The 20,303-nt window shown below is 42.6% G+C and overlaps 4 protein-coding genes across 5 annotated transcripts; 1 reads left to right on the forward strand and 3 right to left on the reverse strand.

The window, feature by feature from the left end:
- The first annotated feature begins 241 nt into the window (after nt 1-241).
- On the forward strand, nt 242-8,762 carry gpr179 (G protein-coupled receptor 179). Its single transcript, XM_029850635.1, has 12 exons — nt 242-701; nt 806-1,672; nt 1,880-1,988; nt 4,377-4,473; nt 5,083-5,312; nt 5,587-5,655; nt 6,583-6,692; nt 6,877-7,115; nt 7,226-7,364; nt 7,463-7,565; nt 7,654-7,794; nt 8,052-8,762. Exons 1-12 carry the CDS (start codon nt 694-696, stop codon nt 8,760-8,762), a joined length of 2,823 nt encoding a protein of 940 aa, XP_029706495.1. The 5' UTR covers nt 242-693.
- A 3,219-nt stretch (nt 8,763-11,981) lies between these two features.
- mrpl45 (mitochondrial ribosomal protein L45) lies at nt 11,982-15,118 on the reverse strand. Of its 2 annotated transcripts, XM_011619308.2 has the most exons (9): nt 14,980-15,118; nt 14,563-14,758; nt 14,372-14,489; nt 14,131-14,229; nt 13,905-13,953; nt 13,614-13,763; nt 13,200-13,373; nt 12,306-12,400; nt 11,984-12,191 (listed from the first exon to the last, which is right to left on the reverse strand). In XM_011619308.2, exons 1-9 carry the CDS (start codon nt 15,040-15,042, stop codon nt 12,080-12,082), a joined length of 1,056 nt encoding a protein of 351 aa, XP_011617610.2. In that variant the 5' UTR covers nt 15,043-15,118; the 3' UTR covers nt 11,984-12,079. The 2 variants fall into 2 exon arrangements, with proteins under 2 accessions (XP_011617611.1, XP_011617610.2); XM_011619309.2 differs by having other exon boundaries at nt 11,982-12,400.
- Nucleotides 15,119-15,587: 469 nt separating this feature from the next.
- Nucleotides 15,588-17,206, reverse strand: LOC105418775 (zinc finger protein 664-like). The gene is made up of 2 exons (XM_011619307.2): nt 16,914-17,206; nt 15,588-16,804 (listed from the first exon to the last, which is right to left on the reverse strand). Exons 1-2 carry the CDS (start codon nt 17,083-17,085, stop codon nt 15,756-15,758), a joined length of 1,221 nt encoding a protein of 406 aa, XP_011617609.2. The 5' UTR covers nt 17,086-17,206; the 3' UTR covers nt 15,588-15,755.
- Nucleotides 17,207-17,700: 494 nt separating this feature from the next.
- Nucleotides 17,701-19,474, reverse strand: LOC105418773 (zinc finger protein 239-like). Its single transcript, XM_011619305.2, has 2 exons — nt 19,114-19,474; nt 17,701-19,001 (listed from the first exon to the last, which is right to left on the reverse strand). The coding sequence occupies exons 1-2, from the start codon at nt 19,283-19,285 to the stop codon at nt 18,130-18,132; spliced, it is 1,044 nt and encodes a 347-aa protein (XP_011617607.1). The 5' UTR covers nt 19,286-19,474; the 3' UTR covers nt 17,701-18,129.
- Between the last annotated feature and the right edge of the window lie 829 nt (nt 19,475-20,303).

Consider the following 20,303-nt stretch of genomic DNA (forward strand, 5'->3'; position numbering starts at 1 on the left):
ATTAATCCATCCAGTACAGGCGAGTCTTGATGGACGCATAAATGCAGCAGAGCTGAGCTTAACCTTCATCTCTGTATGACTGCACCATTCTCATCTCTGTGAACATAAACACAGAGCAGATGCACCACTGTCATCACCATTCATCTCCCCAATACGTCAATACGGAGGAGGGAGGGACAGGGTGAATTGGGGGGGAGGGAGGATGGTCAGACATCAGAAGCCTCTGTCAGATGAGCTGGAAGCTCTATACCAGCAGATACGAGAACAGCAGATGAAAACAGGCACAAATTGTGTCTCATCCCTCCATCTCTCCTCTCTCTGCTCCAACTTCAAGGCTTTCCCATCTTCTTCTCCTCACACTCTTCCTCCTAGCCCATGCTGCATTTACTGTACTCTGGATGGTGGAGCATCATTTTAATACGAGGAACAGAAGCTGAGCGGCTCCAGGCACAAGAACCTGGGTGGACGGAGATGCATGAGCGGCATCGCACCAGCGCGACTAGGAAAACACCTGCGTTATGATCTCTTTGTGGGCAGAGATGTGCAGGCACACACATGGAGCCGTGCACTCTGTGTGAGAGCGGCAGAGACTCCTGCTGCTGCATCTGTTGACAGAAGGATGGAGACCTTTGCTGGAAAGTTGAAAGCTCAACGAACATGTGATATTTTCTGGGGACTAGAGTGGAGTTGAGCATGAGACAGTAAGAAGGTGTCGTAAGTGTGACCATCTGCTTCTTCTTTGCCAGAAAAAACTCAGGATGCACCCTGTTTTGCTTCTTCTTCTTCCACTTATATCCCTCCTTAGATCACAGGTGACTCCACCAGGAGCCACTGTGGAGGAAAACAATGGCACTGAATCTCCAGCAAACAGCTTGAGAACCTCAAACCTAACCAGTCCATCCAGTTCCTTCAGACCTCCAGAGGATTATGGATATTCATTGATGCCTTCAGGATCTCCAACAGAGGAAGAAGATGATTGGTCACCAGCAGAAACATACATGTACACAGGACAATCCTCTGCCCTGGAAGCTGCCCGCTGCTCACGGGCATACAGTCCAGCAGCTCAGACTGGATCCTTGCCCCAAAGCTTTAATGTTCCCCTTGGGCCCGCTCTGGATGCGCTGACCAACACAGCCAACTTCCTCAATATGATCTTCCAGGCCAGTGACCTGCGGGAAAGCACGGTGGAGGAGGACATGGAGTGGTACCACGCCCTGGTCCGTGCCCTGCTGGAGGCTGACAGGCTCATCCGGCAGGCTCTGCTCACCTTTGATGCTGACCCAACTGCCACAGTGCCACAATTAGTGCTTCGTGCCTCCCATGACCCTGCAGCCAAGGTCCAGACCATCATCCTCCAGGACTTTTCTAAAGTGTGGGACAGCATGCATCAGCCTGCTCCCGCCCCTGATGACAGCTGGTTCAGGAATTTAAAATTCCCAGAGTCCAATCAGCTAAAGTCAGCCTTATTCAAGCGGGTGCTTCTTAATGACCTCAGCACCTTGGACACACCTAAGTGGAGGCAGGGAGACAGTTATGTGACCAATCGCAGTGGGGTCCGCTGGGCCAGCGCCCCCTTCCTCGACTGTCAGGACGGACGCTTTGTGCCTGGCTGGATGCTCACCCTGTCCATGCCCTTCTATGGCCTCAAACCCGACCTGACACCAGAGTTCAGGTTAGCCCCCCCCCCCACACACACACACACAAACACACACACACACACAAGTACTTTATCTATAACACTGGCTGCCTGCTCCAGACCTGACATGTCTTGCTGGTGTTCCAGAAACATCTCTTGGATTATGTTTATTTAAAGGTACCCCCCCACCCCCCCACCCCACCCCACCCCCCACCCCATCCTGTCTGTATGTCTGTGCATTAGAGGTGTGATCCGAGTGGATGTCAACATCCAAGACATCGATTTGGACCAGTGCAGGAAGGGAGATGGCTGGTTTGCTGATACTCATCAGTGCAACCGCACCACCATGGAGGTAAAGACAACATAGTGGCAACACGTGTTCGATCTAACCTCACAGCATTTCAGAAACAGCTTGTTTTTCCAACCTTGTATCACAGCTACAAATTAAGTTGTAAAAGCCTCAAAAATGCAAAAGAAAATTAGCATTTTTGATTTTTATTCACATGTGATGGAAGGTACCATTAGCCGAGTCCACTGATGAGACGACACAGCACTCAGTGTGCTTCTCTTTTAATTAATGAGCCCTTGGGTTATCCTCTTTTTTTGGAACACACAACCACTCAGCCTCATCTGGTAATGATGCAGTTGATGGGTAATCATCAGAGCTTGAACTCTTTGCTGCCTGAGTGTGGAGGAAGTGATGGAGCCTCTCATGCATGCACTAGACCTGCGTGCACCCTCACAGTCCCACCTTTGAACTGGTGAATCAGGCATCATAGGAACATCACAATGAGGACACCAGACGGTAGACAGTGCAAAACCTTTATATCCCAACTCTTCTGAAGGCCATGGAGCTCTGAGGCTTTGCGTCTCTGTGTATGGTGGGAGTGTGTTAGCTCTTAGCTGCAGTACCACTTCAGCCTGATGAAATCACCTCATTCAAGAGCTCCCTAAGCTTTAAAAGCTTCTAGACAGATGTAGAACATGCATGTTCTTGTGTCTTGGCTGGTGATGTGCAGCTCACCACCTCCCACTTTTTGATATGCTGGTTCCAAACACATTGTGGACATGGTGTGTCAGATTAATATCGCATTGTTTTTACTTCAGCGATGAAAACCTTAGAAAACTTGCATTCGCCAAATGATGGCTTTGAGCGACATCACACAAAAGCACTCTGAAACAGTTTGTGACCTCTGGAAACAGTTTAAGCTTTCTGTTAGGTTCTGCTTTCATGTTCGTACTTTCACTCTTGAACTCTTCAGCCGACTCCAACCCCGCCTGAGCGTCAGTTTCCCTTTTTGCTCCCATCAGCCCGTCTGTCCAGGCCCCATCCTGTCCCTCTCATCTCAGCCATCTATTTAAAGATGGCTGTGCTGGGCGGCGGCTGGCGGGATGATCTGATGGATTATGGCGATAATCCAGTTCACTAACATTCCGCTCCTTTATGCACCGCACTCATCGAGCTCTGAAACACAAGAGAAGTCCTAAAAATCCCCAAATCCACACGGCACTGTTTGTTCTGCCCTACCTGGCTTACAGGATTCAAACATTTTTACTGAGCTGAACATTTCCAGCTGACTGTGGCCGGGTTGTTGGTTCTCCTCCCAATACTTCTAACTTTCATTTAACCTGTAGAATCATCTCACTCACTGACATCTCAGCTCCTCTCCACATCAACGACTCTGTTTATCATCTTGTCTCTCTTTTATTGAATTGTTCTATTTTGTCTTCTCATCTTTTCTCTTCATAAATCTGTGGAAATCTTTGAATGTTTTGTTTTTTCTTAAGTTCTTTTCTCATCGTCTCTCGTCTTCTCTAAACCCACTCTTCTTTTTCTGTTTTTTCATCTGGATTTCTTTTGTCATTAGATGTTATCTGATGTTCTTTTTTTTCTGTTTTTCATCCTATTGTGCACATTTAATCAAGGTAGAACTTTAATCTGAATTTATCCTTTATAGCCCCCTGCTTTTGTTTCATCTCTTTCCTCAAGTCAAAGAAGCTCATGTCTGTGTGTTATCAGTAAAAAACACAAGACAAGACACATATTAATATTGGAAATGAATTCTAGATTTGGGTTAAATGTGTTCCTCAATTGTTCATGTTGTTTTATGAGATGCTGCTTTTTCCTGGTCACCGTGGTCCCCGTGAATGTGACAGATGACTAAATACATCTTCTGAACCCAGACGTGAACACGTAGAGAATTAAGTTAACTGCACTGAATAATCCATATCATGATAATGTTCAGCCTGCAGTATTAGAGCCTCTAATAACAGGGTTGTGAGTTCCCATATAATTGTGGAGGCTGTGTGTGTGTGTGTGTGTGTGTGTGTGTGTGTGTGTGTGTGTGTGTGTGTGTGTGTGTGTACAGTTTGGAACAGGATTTCTCTAGAAAAGGATAATGCTCTCAGTTGGGGCATTATGTATCCATTTAGCTTTTAACTTAGATTAACACACAGACCATCCATCCTTGTGTGTGTGTGTGTGTGTGTGTGTGTGTGTGTGTGTGTGTGTGTGTGTGTGTGTGTGTGCGTGTGTGTGTGTGTGACCCCATTTTCAAACACTGTCAGCTTCATGTTGCCCTCCTTATGTGGAATGTTTAAATTGCTGGTAATGTTTGTTGGGCACTAGCTGTTGCCTTGACAACCATTTCTCTCTACATCCCCAGTCTTCAGTGATCACCAAGAGAGCATAAACTCCATCTGATGAACTCTTTTTGAAAATAGCTTTTTTGTCACGCAGTGCGTAACAATTCCAGGCCGAGGGTTCCGTCTGGGTCAGTTCTGCTGCCGCTGTAAAGAAGGTTACTACAACCCTGAAATAAAAGCTCCAGACTCCAGTAAGTCCATAACATCTGCCCACAGCTGTTTGAATCACAGTTTTATGTGTTGATTTTTGTTGTTGTGATATCGTCCACATAACATTCGTGATCGGTCTGACTATTTTATTTGTTATTGTAATGTCCTATTAGCTTCATCTGTCACATTGTGGAAACATTTTGAGGCCAAACTCACTCCAGTATCCACTTTTTAGATATGGAATTCAAAAATCTGAGGCCTCCATACAGAGAATAAAGCTGGGTTAAAGTTATAAGCTTTAGTTGTGTGTTTCCACTCAGTATGATTATCCAAACTGGGTATTGAAACTACAAATTAGGATCTGGAAATTTAAGGCAAAATACCAACTTTGGCTCTATAAGTTTGACAAATGGAAGGACAAATTGTTCGAAAACAGCGTGTGTTCATGACCTGATTGGATGAAAGGTTCCTCATGTTCAACTGATACCTCCAAACACAACCACATCTGGAGAGTTTCCATCAAAAAGCAGACCCGACGTATGAGATCTTCCATCTAATTAATAAAAGTCTAACCATTTAAAGCCTTTATTGTTTATGTGCTATGCGATTTGGAAGTCATTTATTCCAGCACTTCACATGGGTTTGTGTAGGAGTAGGTGCAGATGGAGGCTCGGTGAACAGGAGTGACCGTGGTGTGTGTTACCCGAACATGCCCATCTGTCTCCCATGCTGGCCAGGCTGTAAGAGCTGTGAGGACGCCACCCCCTGCTGGGTGCAAGAGGCCTGGCTCCTCAGGGGCAGCATGCTGGCACTCCAAGGTGTCTTCATGTTCCTCGTCTTTGTCAGCATGCTGGCGGCCTACAAGCACCGCCGAAGCCGAGTGAGTCAATAATTAATCCTCTGAGGTTTAAATGCCTTTAAATTTAAATTATGCTCGTCATTATATTTTCTCATCACAATGACTGTAAAGTTTGTCTTAATATCAGCTCCATCTGAGAAGAGCTGAAGGCAACCTTAACAAACATTCAGTGTTTTCTTTACTGTAGATTATATAATTCTTCTTTAGTTCGCAAATGCAGCTGTATTTAGATCAGAACTTGGGCTGGTTTGCATCACATTAATGTAAAACAAAAAGGATTTCTTTGCTCCCACAGAGGATCCGGGCGTCTGGCCTCCTGCTGCTGGAGATGATCTTGTTCGGGTCTCTGCTCCTCTACTTCCCGGTGAGACTGACAGAGTGGCTAAGCTTAGAGCCCTTCACACATCACTGCCCAGCACAGATTATATCGTAATGGCCCTGTGGTGAGAGGATGGATGCGCTGGGTGTGTGTGTGTGTGTGTGTGTGTGTGTGGTAACAGATTTCATAAGTACTCTCTTGATTTTTAATCATCACTTTCATTGAACCCATTAAAGAGCCCTTAGCGTCAATTATCAATGACTTTTACTAGCTCTATTTAAAATGTCTAAAATAATTTACTGCATCTCTGTTCATGAAACGAATAATTTGGGATTTATTGTTGTGTTCTGGGAGAACACAAACCTCCATTGATGATATCCTTGAAGATTTCATCTTCTGACACCCAAACCATAATGTTTTAAAGTGACTCAATCATGGAGAGAAGTCCAGATGTTTATCTCCTGGGGGAAATTTTTACTGTTGATGACAAGACAACATCTGGATAGTTGAACCTATCACTGGGATTAGTGACATCAAAGCTAAACTACAGCTCAAGAAATACTGTACAAATAACATCATCAGTTAAAATACAAGAGTGCACAAGCATCAATAGTGTGTTTTTAACCTGAGCACAGCCCATTTCTGCTGATTGAAACCTGGCGCTGCCTCTGGTGCTGAGGGCTTTCACCCAGGAGCAGTTTATCCTTCATGAGTGGTTGGAACCCGGTGATGTAAATTTGCTTTCACATTTTAGTGACGCTCTTATCCAGAGTGACACAGAGCATCACATTCCAACGAGCTTTAATTCCTGGATTACAGTCATCCTCTGACAGAAGGAGCATCCTGTTGTTGGACATGAACAGCAGTTGCAGTTTTTAGAGGCTACATTAAGGATAGTCTTCACTTTAAAGTTGAGTCCTAATGGTACTTCAGCTGTTTGTTGCAGTAAACAAAGCCTTTGTGTGTCTGCAGGTCTTCATCATGTACTTCAAGCCGAGCACGTTCAGGTGCATTCTGCTGCGCTGGGTCCGCATGCTCGGCTTCTCTATTGTCTATGGCATCGTCACGCTGAAAATGTACAGGTCAGGCAGCCTTGAACATCTGACTACATATGTAACAAAATAAACCAAAATAATTGTCTACAAATATAATGATAGTGATTAATCACCATTTCCATTAAGCCTAAACATTATGAATGAATCAAATATTCCTGTAATATTCGGTATAATCAGCGTTACAGATGTGGTGGGATTGTTGCCTCTGCAGGGTGCTGAAGGTGTTCCTTTCACGTACGGCCCAGAGAGTCCCCTACATGTCCAGCTTCCACCTGCTGCGGATTCTGGGAGTGATGTTGATGACAGTCAGCTGGTTCTTGTGTGCGTGGACGGTGGGAGTCCTGCAGAACCGTGACAGGAACATCCCGGTCTTCATCACGGCCACCACATCGGACGGACAGGGCTTTAACGTGTGTTACGTGGACCGCTGGGACTACATGATGGCTGTGGGTGAGTGACAAGCAACAGGAATCCACACTAACTAACTTACTAACTAGCATCTTTTCCAGCCACTAGTTTGTTGGACTTTGAAGCATTCTCTTCCCTTTGTTTTACCACAGCCGAGCTTCTGTTCCTGTGCTGGGGCAGCTCTCTCTGGACCGCTGTCAGACCGGTACCCTCTGCCTTCCACGAGCCTCGCTACATGGGCATCGCCATCCACAACGAGTTGCTTCTCTCCACCACGTTTCACCTCATCAGGTACACATCAACCCTATCCTCTGCAGCACTGGATGTCACACTCACAAGTGGCTGAGGACGAAAATGTGAACTAACATTGGGCTGTCTGTGGACCGCAGGTTCACCTTTCCCTCTCTCCATCCTGACTGGATGTTGCTGCTCTCCTTCACACACACCCATGTTACCATCACAGTCACACTTGCTCTGCTCTTTATTCCCAAGGTAAAACACAAGAACGGATAAAAGAATGATTATAGCTGTTGAAGTGTTTTCCCAATTCATGAACAGTGGGTACGTGCACATTTTCCAGTTTCTTTATGTATCGAAGCCGGGGAGAGAGGAGATTGCAGCGGAGGTGTATGAAGACGAGGTGGACCTTCGGCGATCGTATCTCAATAGCAGTTTCCATTCTGCTTGGAGTGAACACAGCGTGGACCCAGATGACTTCCGGGTAATGTTCTTCTCCTCTCAGCATGATATTATTAATTGGACAGGAATGAGAAGAGATTCCAACATTAATTTCAAATGAAAGAAGGGAAAGGCTGGTTCCGTGTTTATAATCAAACACTGACTGAACACCTTTCATTTTCTTGCATTTCTCTACTAACACTCTCTTTTCTGCTTCAGTAATTCCAACCAATTCTTGGGCCCAGTTCCAACCTCCCTAAGTGTCTTTCCTCATCAAATTTTCTTCTTCACCCATGACAGGATGAGCTAAAGAAATTATATGCCCAGTTAGAAGTCCACAAGACTAAGAAGATGGCTGCAAACAACCCTCATCTGACAAAGAAGCGAAGTTCTCGATGTGCTTTGGGGAGATCCATTATCAAACGCATCGCTGAGATACCAGAAACTGTGAGTCGGCAGTGCAGTAGAGAGGAGAGAGATGGATCCTTCCGCAGTAAAGCTGGGAACCAGTCAGGGTCCTTCAGGAGTGCCACAGACACAGTATCTGTTAGTATCAGTTACAGAAGCTCAATGAAAACACCGTCACCCTCCTTACGTAAGTCCAACAGTGACCATTACCATGTCCGGGAACAAGACTCCTCCTTGTATGGCTTCACATTGAACACCAATGCTGCAAAGAGATCTTCTCGAAGATCTGAAACCGATTCCTTGGATATTCCTCCAGGCGTCTGTAAATCAGTCAGTGCACAGAACCTGACAATCGACACCAACCTTCTTCATCCCGATCACACAAAACTTCACAAATCCTGGAGTTTGACCTCCAATAGTTCAATAGAGAACAGAGCAAGCAACGCCAGGACACGGTCCAGACAGAGACTCTCCATCGGCGAGCAGACCCGGAGTGCTCTTCAGTCAGAGTCGTTTGACAAAGCTGAGATCTGTCCGTGGGAGGTGGAGCCGGAACAGTCTGACAACAAGAGCCAGAAACACTGTGACCTATGTAAACACTGAGGCTGATGCAGAAACCCCCCCATGGTCTCCACCAGCTCTGGTCTGTCCCTGGGATCATTTACCACCCCCAGTGCAAAATAATTCTTCAGAAGACCAGAGACTGCAAAGTGAATCGGAGTCCCCCAAAATAAAAACAGCCGTGTCTTCAAGTGCGCCGGGCTCTCCGAGGCCAAAGGTCACAAAAGATCAGCGTGTCTTTTCCTTACGCACTACTACCAACAAGTGGCTTTCTGTTAAATCATTCATGGGATCGATGGAGTCGGAAAACAAGCTGAGTAAAGACTTAAGCATCCAAAAAGAAGATAGCGCTCCCACAACGCCCAGATCAGGAGCATCTAGTAGATGTCCAAGCATTGAAAAGAAAACCTTGCAGAAAAGAAGCTTGACAACCACAGATGGAAAACCATGTCTTGTGAAGCAGAACGCCATTAGGCTGTCCTCCGGAGATTCGTCTGACAGAAGCCCGAGAAGGCTCGTTGTTGTGAAACCTGCCGTTCACCCCTGGGATGGGGAGGACACGCAAAGAGACGGAACTTATGAGAACGTGTTTTTATCAAGGCAGAACAGCAAACGTAGTAGCACCAGCTCGCGGGAAACCACCAGCAGTTGTAGAACCCCTTCAGTTCACAGAAGAGGTAGCAGAATCACACCAGTCCGGAATGTTCCAGCCGCAGATGTGTGTCCTTGGGAAGTAGCTGCTACCGTCCCAGAAGGACCAAAGAAACAGCAAAGCATTAAGGCAAATATCTGTCCCTGGGAAACTCTGATGTCTGATGCAGCCAATGTTTGTCCTTGGGAATCTCAAGAGCAAGCAAACATAATCAGACAAGGAAGTGCCCACAGTAAGGCACACGTTTGGGAGTCAAAGAATATTCCTGTTATCTATCATACCAACACTTCCACAGATTCGCAAACAAACAAACATCCTTTGAAACGTGCAACAGAAGTATGTCCATGGGAGTCTGCAGATACAGCCCAACCTTCCACAAGGCAGGATCACGAATATACTAACGTTTGTCCCTGGGAGGTACAGGACAAAGCTGAAGTTGTATATGAAAATCTGAATCCTTTGGAAACGAAGACAGCATTGATGGTGCCTCTTCAAGAAGAAGGTCCCAAACATGCCATCTACCCTGGTGCTCCAAAGGAAAACTGGAGAAATGAGCACCACCATCTGAAATCTTCTTATATGCATTTGACCAAGACTTCTGAAAGTTCTCCATGGGATTTCCCCGAACCCCCTAAGATCATGGAAAACATTTGTCCATCGGAGGACAACAAAGAGTCACAAATCATAACAGTCAAAGTGGATGTCTGTCCCTGGGAAGCTAGGGATCAGGACGGTCCAGAGGTCGCTCAAAACAGGAACCCGTCTCTGAAAAATCATTCTGCACAGGCTGAGGTTCATTCTAGGACTGATATCTGTCCCTGGGAGACAGAAATACCAAAAGTCCAGACAAAACAAGACAGTGCTCAGACTGATGTGTGTCCCTGGGAGACAGAAGAGTCAAAAGATCCAAAAGCTCTAAAGAAACAAGACAGTCCTCGGACTGATGTGTGTCCCTGGGAGACAGAAGAGCCAAAAGACCCAAAAGTTCTGAAGAAACAAGACAGTTCTTGGACTGATGTGTGTCCCTGGGAGACAGAAACACCAAAAGTCCTGACAAAACAAGACAGTTCTCGGAGTGATGTTTGTCCCTGGGAGACAGAAACACCAAAAGTCCTGACAAAACAGGACAGTTCTCGGATTGATGTGTGTCCCTGGGAGACAGAAGAGCCAAAAGACCCAAAAGTTCTGAAGAAACAAGACAGTTCTCGGACTGATGTGTGTCCCTGGGAGACAGAAACACCAAAAGTCCTGACAAAACAAGACAGTTCTCGGAGTGATGTTTGTCCCTGGGAGACAGAAACACCAAAGGTCCTAACAAAACAAGACAGTTCTCGGACTGATGTGTGTCCCTGGGAGACAGAAGAGCCAAAAGTTCTGATAAAACAAGACAGTTCCCAAACAGAAGTTTGTCCATGGGAAGCAGAAAAAAGGGACAACACTGAGGCAGATGTTTGTTCTGCTGAGGCTCCAAAAATCACCATGGAGGGTTCACCCAGCCCAGGAGGATCTCCTTCACCTCCTCAACTGGCTGAACGCTCCAACTCCATTAGCTCATTAGACCAGATTGGGGAGTCCAAAGAAAATTTAGTCCTAAGCCGTCGTGATGCTTTGTATCCCTGGGAGATGGTACGATCCAGATCTGGCTCCTTCACAGATAATTGCTCAGATGTTTTTACCTGGGAGCCTGAGAACATACCTGAGGAAGATGAAGAGGAAGATGCAGAATGTGCTGCAGAGGCTTTGGTGTTCCCACCCGACCTGTGAAGGCCAAAGAAAAGTTTGACTTTTAATGTCTGGAGCACAAACAGCTGCCCCCACAGAAGGTCGAAGGGGCCAGTCAAAGACGGTGTTCTGGGCCATGTTGAGTTTCCAGAAGGTGTGAAGATGGTATAGGAGCCACTACTGAGGTCGCAGTACTGAACAATGTTCCACAATCATATATGCAACTCATGAGCCAACAAATGACTTCAGTGAAGATAAAATCTTCAATTCTGCTTATTTTTGTTTGGAGGAACGTGTATTTTAAAGAGGGAGGAATCATCAACCACAGATAACAGAATGTGTTCTGACAAGTAGAGACCTATACAGCTATGCACTGGTGTTGGACAGGATACTGATTTGTCATGTGCAGATTTTCCATTGGCAAAAACAGGTGGTTGTACTAAAAATCAGCCATTTCCGATTCATATTGTATGTTTGAGTCTGACAACACAGTCGAAAGTTAAACCTTGAAAAACAGGAAGCTGTTTGCCGCAGCGATGCATTTATCTTTGAAATCAGGTGTTTGTGTCATTGTTTAACACTTTAAACACACGTTGTTTATAAGGTTTTCGTTAATGCAGTATGTAGTGTGCGCATGTTGTGTTGTAATCTTATTTTGTCACGTCAAAAAAAAAAAAAAAAAAAACAAAAACACTGTTTAATGCTACATGTGCTGACAGCAGTTCCAGCAGTGATATCTGGAAGAACCTTTAGAGAATAAGAGATTTAAGCTTGTTCTGAAGGAGGAAAATGGCTCCATTCCACTGATGCTAAGTGAAATGAAAGGGATGTCTTATTTTTATATTGCTGGAGGACAAACGCAACCCATTCATTATGGAAATAAACCATTAAACAGCAGAAATGTGGATAGTTTATTATTTTACACATGAATATTAGGTCTTCTACAAAAACACAAAACAAATCTCATATATTATGAAGTTTGTGGTCACCAAGAGGTTTTTTTCCTTATGTCAGACTGCTGGTTGATCATGATAGAGAATGAAGCAGCTTTTACAGGTTCATGCAGGAAACACCTCGAACTCACCTGCTGCTTCCATCTAATCAGAAAACTCAGTTAAAGCCTGGCCAAACATTACAGCGTTTAAACCATTTCTACAGAACCAAATCCGTTTGTGGCATCAGGAGGTGAACAGCGCCACCTAGTAGCCTACTTGTTCCACTGAACTGCTGCTGGTTTGGCAACGTTGTAGTTGAGGGCATCAAACTCTTCTCCTGGTTTCAGCTCTGGACCAGCAATCATCACAGTCTATAAGGGAGAACATGCAAGTTTCATATCATATTGTACACATAGGAGGTCAAAGGGGCTTATAATAAAAGTATACAATGGAAAATAAAAGCAGTAACTGATAATTACTCTTTTCCACCAGTAGATCAATCAACAGGGGGGAGGAAATTTTGCTCTTAACATCTTCAGTGATAATCTAATCAGCAGAATTAGATTCACTCTAGTAAGGAACGAGGCATCTTCAGCAAATTGTCACTCGTTCAGTTGCAGCAGTGGTCAGAATTACTCATCTCATACCAGAGTCCTCGCTCAACAAACTTTCCAGCAGGTTCATTCCTAAAATGGTGCCACTCTTATCTTCACTGTGATCATCCACTGAACTTTCAGACAAAATGCTGGCTCCCAAAAATCTCCTTAAAGAGATGCAGGAGACAACTTTCTAAAGACAATGACGTGAAGAATATTCATCTTGACTATAGCATGTCTCACGATCCCCAATTCACTACTAATGTTGATTCAATTTAATTCTCTTTGATCATTACTTGGAAAGCTTCCGCAAATTAGAAATATTTTCTTGTCTGAAAGATTTTTTAAATTTTTAATTCAACATTTTAACAAAGGAATTCAGCACCAAAAACATTTTTAAACCAAAAAAGCCAGTGAAAGAATTGAAGCATAGTCCACGGGCTTGAAGACATTAAAGTGAGGGCTGGATTTTCAATTCACCAAGTTGGGTTTTTTTCTGATTTTGTTTGTGCTGAACCTCCATCTTTGTGTTCCAAAGAAGGTTTTCAAAAGAGTAGATAGAGTAAAGCATCACCTTAATAATTGGATCTTTGGCAGGAGCCCAGGATGGCACTATTTTTCCATGTAACCTCCAGCAGCCGTAGGGGTTGACCAGATGTCGCTCTAACACCAGGTACTCCAGAACGTCCTTGGGCTGCTCTTCACTGCCCAACATGAGCCTTCCAAAGCGATCATAAATAGACAGTGTCTGCAGGATGAGTAGATGAGAAGAACAGTAACTTAGTTATCTCAAGCCTGACTGAAATCTCAATTAATGTAGTCACACATTTTCTTTAAACAGGAAGAGCAGAGAAAATGACGCAGAAATGTGATTCACCGGGAGAGAATATTAATAAATTCTATTTGGAAATACATCACAGCAAAAATATATAATTACAACATAAGCAGCAAAGACTGGATGAATTCTTGCTTCTGATATAGGTTGTACCTGTCTGGAGTGCATGCGGACCGTCACCTGACCATACAGGTTTCCTTTGGAGATCATATCAGGACAGCGGGCGTGGACCACCCTGGGCAGCTCCAAAGATTCCACAAACCTCCATCGGATGGTTTTGTACCTGTTCCCCCTCGTCATCTCCTGAGCAGAATCCAGAGGAGAAAAACAAAAGGGTGAATGGAATACTGGGGACAAAACTGAGATAATCAGTAAAATGAAATAAATGATTTGGGGTGGGGCAAAAAAAAGTCAGTTCAAACTTTAAATGAAACTATAGCTCACAGGGTAACATCTCTCTGTCAGCAAGGAGTGAAGCTTCTCTTTGTTGAAGCTGTAAAAAAAAGACACCAACTGTTAGTTTTGATCAGGGACATTAAATGAAATGAGCTTCAATAACACAGGTCTGAGAACTCAAATATCAGAAACAATCCTTCCACAAAGACCTCTTGGTTTCACTTTTAAATGGCTTTTTTCAAAATTTGCTGTGAAAATTTAAAAAATGTCTTACTTTGTCAGGCAGTTGTGAGCTTCAATGAAGATTTCCTGTGCTCGTTCTGCAAAGATTTTTGTTGTGAACTCGGAGTCGTGTTCCTTGATTTTACGAATCCTATTGGGGAAAATGTTCAGGTTGGTCAAATTAACTATTAAATGATTTTTACCTCTATTTCAGACACCTAAGATATAAAGCTCTCCTGTGCTAAAACAGATTTAAGAACACGATAACGCAATAAGCTCTAAAACAATCTTACGCCAGCTGTGAGGCAGCGCTCTGTCGGAGCTGTTCAGTTCTTTGTTTCAAGCCTTCTTTAGACAGACTGGAGAGACGTGCATCACCTTCAGGGGGGATGTAGGGGTCAAATACACCTGCTAATAAAATGAGACAAAAGTTTGTTAACTTTTCTACATTGTTTGTGTGTGTGTGTGTGTCACAGTGGGTTACCGGTGCAGGCGATGTTGATGGGCCTCTCCATGTACTGCTGCCTGAACACAATTCCTGCTGCTTTGGCTTTGGCCTCTGTGTTTTCCTGCATTTTCCCCTTCAGTCCCGTAGATGGAGGGATAAAGTAGCGCTTCTTAGTCCTGACTTGCAGGAAAAGTGGGACATGATGCTGTCCTTCCAGAGACCCTTCAACTTTCTAAAAAGAAAACACAATTTAGAAACTTCCTGCAGAAACTTCCTCTAACAAGATGCTCGTCATCCAGTTGCCCTAGGTGACAGCACTAAACGGCCGGTGCATTTGACCCCATCTGCTAGCTAGCGTCAACATACTGATAGCTTGTTGACACTACAAAATTAAATAAACACCAAAAAAAACTAGCCATAAAATACGAAGACTTTTTTTTAACGTGTCTTTACCGATAAACTGTAACATGTCACTCTGCGGAGCGCAATCAGCTTCCTCCTCATGTGCGTCGCCATCTTTGTTTCTTCTTCGGCTGCAGATTTTGCAGCCTAATACAAGTGGTCAAACTGCTCTGCTGCTCTCTAGCGGAACACACAACAGATCATCACACCCGACAGAAGAAGCATTTGGCTTAAAAGTCAAACTGAAAACAGAAAAGCAAAGAAAAGAAAAAAAACAAAAGAGAGCAATGCTTTATTCTGGTTATTTTGTTAAGTACAGAAACATAGCATCTATGTGCATGTATAAACAAGTTTTTATGTCTGAACATTTAGATGCTACAGCCTCAGTGCTTTAACAGTACCGTACTTTTTAGGTTGGTCAACATGTTACTGATAGCCAATTTGATACAAATATAGTGACTTTGAGATTTTAAAAAAAACGAAAAAAAAACAACCTAAATCTTATTTGCCTTCCAGGGTACAATTAATTTTTGAACTTTTCTCATATGCAGGTTTCATAAAAATTGGTTCCATTAACTCTTCTTTCCACAAGATCAAGCTTTAACAACATGCCTATTATACACATTTGAAGACACTTTGATATGTTTTGTTTCATTTTATTTTATTTTAAATGCTCATTGATGTTCTTTCTAAAAAGTTCAATGAGATTTCGAGTAAATACAGCAACAAAAAATTGCGGAAAAATTGTGATCACAACACTGAAATGTCATTTTACAGTTTCATACGGTTGACGCTAATAAGGAGAACCAAATCAGACAAAGAAAGAGTTACTCATCACTATGAGTTTTTTTTATATGGACTCTCAAATCACCATTATATTTAAAAACTTTTCCACAAGTTACACAAACATAAGGCCTCTCACCAGTGTGCTTTCTCATATGAACTGACAAGTCACTGCTACTTGTGAAGCCTTTTCCACATGTGCGGCAGACATAAGGTTTTTCACCAGTGTGGACCCGTCTGTTGTGAACTGTCAAATCACTTGACTGTATGAAATGTTTCCCACATGTTGTGCAAATATATGGCTTCTCACCTGTGTGCTGTCTTTTATGCCTTCTAAGTGCCGACATGTGCCGAAAACCTTTCCCACAGGCCTGGCAGGTGTATGGTTTCTCAGTATTGTGTGTTTCCATGTGAACAGACAGCTGATTACGATATCTAAAAGCTGAGCCACATGATGTGCAAATAAATGGTTTGTCATTTGTGTGGATCTTCATATGCTTTTGAAGTGATGAACTATTATAGAATCGACTCCCGCAGGCACTGCAAGGATATTCGTTCTCATCCTTGTGGCATATTAAATGAATGTTCAATGATGGTCTGTCCTTGAAATTCTCATCACAAATGCTGCAAGAATACAATCGTTCAATGGTGTGACTTCTTATGTGCTTCTGAAAATATGGCCTAGATTTAAAACCTTTTCCACACGTGTCACATTGAAAAGGTTTTTTAACTCCAGACGTTTTAAAGTAAGACATTATCAATGTGTGGTCAGATGCATTGCTAGTTGTGGGTTCTGTAATGACAGAGTTCATGGGCTGTGTGTCGAATACAGATAATTCTATAGATTTCTGGGGGTCAGTGTCCAGGATCTGATCTTCGCTGTGGTTATTGCCCTCGTCACTTTGTTTTAAATTGACGGTATCGTTCTCCTGCTTCAATACAAGGTTTTCCGCATCATGGTAGCTGTAGAGCTCCACCTGTTCTATTTTCATAAGGGAGATTTCCGTGTCATGTTGCTCCGTGGTGGAATTTCTCTCTTCCTGCTGGTCAATCAGAACTTCCTCGTCCTTTGGGGCGTCTTGCTGTGAAAGCTCTAACGGATCAGACAGGAGCGCGAATCACAAAATTATCCAACAAATGATCATCGTATTTCAATTAAAAACAATTCAGGTTTGTGGAATGATAAGGTGTGTAGGCTGTACCTAGCCTGTTTAACTTTATCTCGGGTTTCCAAAAGTCATCGAGCAATTTCCGCTGGTGATCGATCTCTTCTTCATACGCTACGATCGTTCTTTTAAAAACTACAAATATTTCTTCAGCAGCAGCCGTTAATCGCTCATTAACAAACACTTTCAAATACTCAATTGAAGACATTGTTAAAACGATATGTGATGATGAAAGGAATCTATTTTATTACCAAATCACGTTCTAGCAGTCGCTAAACATGACCGTTCCGTTGACTCCCGTCTGGTGTCACGAACTTTATTTCCGACAAAGAAAATGACGGAATTTTCGTTCCGTTTGCGTCTAAAGTCGTTTTAATTGTGAGAAATGCAAACAAACAACAAAAGCAACCCCCCTTACTTTCATGTTAAAATCCTGGTCTCCCGAACGTCACTGCAATAGGGCAACGGCGTATTTGACATGACGATATTTTAGCAATCGTAGTTCTCAAAATGAATGTATAAAAATATTAAATATGGGTCTATCAAATGGGTATAGGTATGGGTCTTCAAAAAGAAAACTAAATTAATCATAAAATAAATCATGATTCAAATTTAACTAGTAATGAATGCGAAAACTACTATATCTCACACCATAGAACTTGATCACTTTTATAGAACCATTAATTTGACCATGGTAGCCAATGTGTTATGGTTATGAGAAGAAAGAAAAGAACTAAATTCATCTTAAATATAACATCTAATGCTGGACTAGCCTTACTAGTCATATGCTGCTCATACTGTAGTTATAAGGAATAGAAAGAGGTCACTATTCACCATTTATTAACAGTTTGCTGTAGATACATCTTCCCCTAATCACCAAAAGCTACATTTTACAAGATTGCATTTCATTTTTTAGGTACATTTACTTGATTCCTTGTTTTGCACAATAAAACTGTTGAGTGCATCAAAAGGCAAGTCTCATAACTTTATATACATTAACTATTCGCCTAGTTATTTAGTCAAGCAGGACTCAACTGCTCAAAGGTTGATATTGACAAGGGTTTATACCTTGCTTTTTTAAAATACCAAATACTCAACAAGGCATTGGTCTTTACCCCAATAACTAAATACAAATAAGAAGGTAAAACTGTGCTTCAAGTAAGAATAATGGAAGTACTGCCTTTAGGAAAACCCCACGAAGATGTGGATTCACAACATTTTAAAATTTGATTTTTTCATATTTTTATCCAAATCAGTCAATTTTGATGTGTGATCTTTGATGCCTAGACAGTTCATATGTGTTGAAGTATCTTTTCCCACAGATCTGGCAGATAAACCTCTTCTCACCAATGTGGTCTCTTCTGATGTGCATTGTTAACTGACAACCCCTCCTAAAACCTCTCCCACATGTTACACATGTGAATGGCTTGTGTCCCATGTGAATTTTTATATGTACTGATAAGTCATTGTTAGCTGGGAAACATTTCCCACATATTTTACAACGGTATGGCTTCTCACCAGTGTGGGCTCTCCGAATGTGAACGGTCAAATCACTACGTTGTATGAAATCTTTTCCACATGTTTCACAAACATAAGGTTTTTCACCACTGTGGATTCTTAAATGAAGGTTCAGTGATGATCTCTGACTAAAGTTTTTAGAGCAGAAGCTGCAGGAATACGGCTTCTCACCCGTGTGTGTTCTCAGGTGTTTCTGAAAGTTTGCCTTTGACTTAAAATCTTTTTCACACATGTCACATTTAAAAGGCCTATCAACTGCTTGGGGATTATGTTGATTTTTGACTGCAGCAGGGAGATTGACATCACTCGTTGTTGGTTCTGTCACCATAGAACTCATAACCGACATATTGACGTCTGCAGTTTCATCACGATTCCAGTTCAACGTCTGATATTCACTGTTGTCATCTTTCTGATCAACAGAATTCAAGATCCGGGCATCAGTCTCCTGCTTTAACAGCGCCTCTTCTTCAACGTGGATGCATAGGTCCTCTTGTTCCTCTTTAATCAGTAGATCCTCCAGGTTCTGATCGTAGCTCGTCTCCGGGTCACGCAGTTGGTCAGTCATATCCTCCTCCTCGACTTCATGAATATATTTCTGTGGAGGTTCTGGAGGGATACAAAACAAACGAGGAAAAAAAGAGGCAAGAGCGTCCATTTATCACATAAGAAGCAATTTTGTACAACTTAATTTATTACCGCATTAGTAATAAGTCATAACCTGTCCTGAGCAATTTTATTTCCGGTTTCCAAACAACAGCTAGCATTTTCCGTTGGCGTACGAGTTCTTCTTCATACTCTTCGATCGTTCTTTTAAAAACTCCAAAAATTTCTTCCGCAGCAGCAGTTAGTCGCTCGTTTACAAACTCCTTCAAATATTCAAGTGAAGACATTTTTGTTCCCTAATAATTTTAAACTTCCTTCTCAAACTACGATATGGCTCCCCTGTATTTTGTGCATGTTTTTTCTACAATGCTAGCGCTAGCACAGGCTGTCATGCTGTTTCCGAAACCACCCCCTATACCCTACATAGTGCACTCAAGAGTGTGGACGCCATTTTGAAATAGTGTCCGAAATCTTAGTGAGCATCGCTGTACCCTATGTAGTGCACTCAATGTATCCCACAATGCACTGCGAAAAGTAGTGTACGACCGAGCACCCTAACTCGAAAAATGTATCCCATCAGCCTTTACGATACCGTAAAGGCTGATGGGATACATTTTTTTAACGTAATTTCTACTGTGCGGTTTGATATATGAAATTTTTGGAAATAAGATTTTTTTTTCAGTAGGAGTCCAATATGATCATCTTAAAATATTACAACATAAACGTGTAAAAAAAAATAAAAATCAATCAATCTCCACTGATCCCCCCGCCCCTCACTTAAAATTGTTCTTCGGAATCGTCTGTTCCTCACCAGGCGACAGAATCTCAGTAAAAGAATATTTACAAAGACGAAAAGTAGCTCTGGATCCATTTTTTTGATGAAATATTGCTTTATTAAATGTTTTCACTACAGCGGAATATGACTTGAGAATGTACCATCACGTCTTGGCTTGAAAATGTCAAGGGACACTAATTATTTTAAGTAATAAGTAATTATTATTGACATTAATATTTAATTGTATTATATAAAGTTAATTATAGGGTAAAATATTGCATTTTCATAAAATGACCGCTGAATGTATTTCTGATGTGTTAAAATAATTAAATGGACCTGGCCACTTTTCCCGGCGACCGGTTCGTAATTATTATGCGACACCATGACGTCACTTTACGTGTGCCGTAAATTACACCGTTGTCCGAATACTAACTTTTAAAGGTATTACCTAAAATAATTACTGGAGAACAAGCAGGCCAAGATCCTGGGGGACTTCCAGATCCAGACTGACAAGATGGTGGTGGCCAATC

This window comes from Takifugu rubripes, chromosome 17, assembly GCF_901000725.2.
Source record: "Takifugu rubripes chromosome 17, fTakRub1.2, whole genome shotgun sequence".
Taxonomy (NCBI): Eukaryota; Metazoa; Chordata; class Actinopteri; order Tetraodontiformes; family Tetraodontidae; genus Takifugu; species Takifugu rubripes.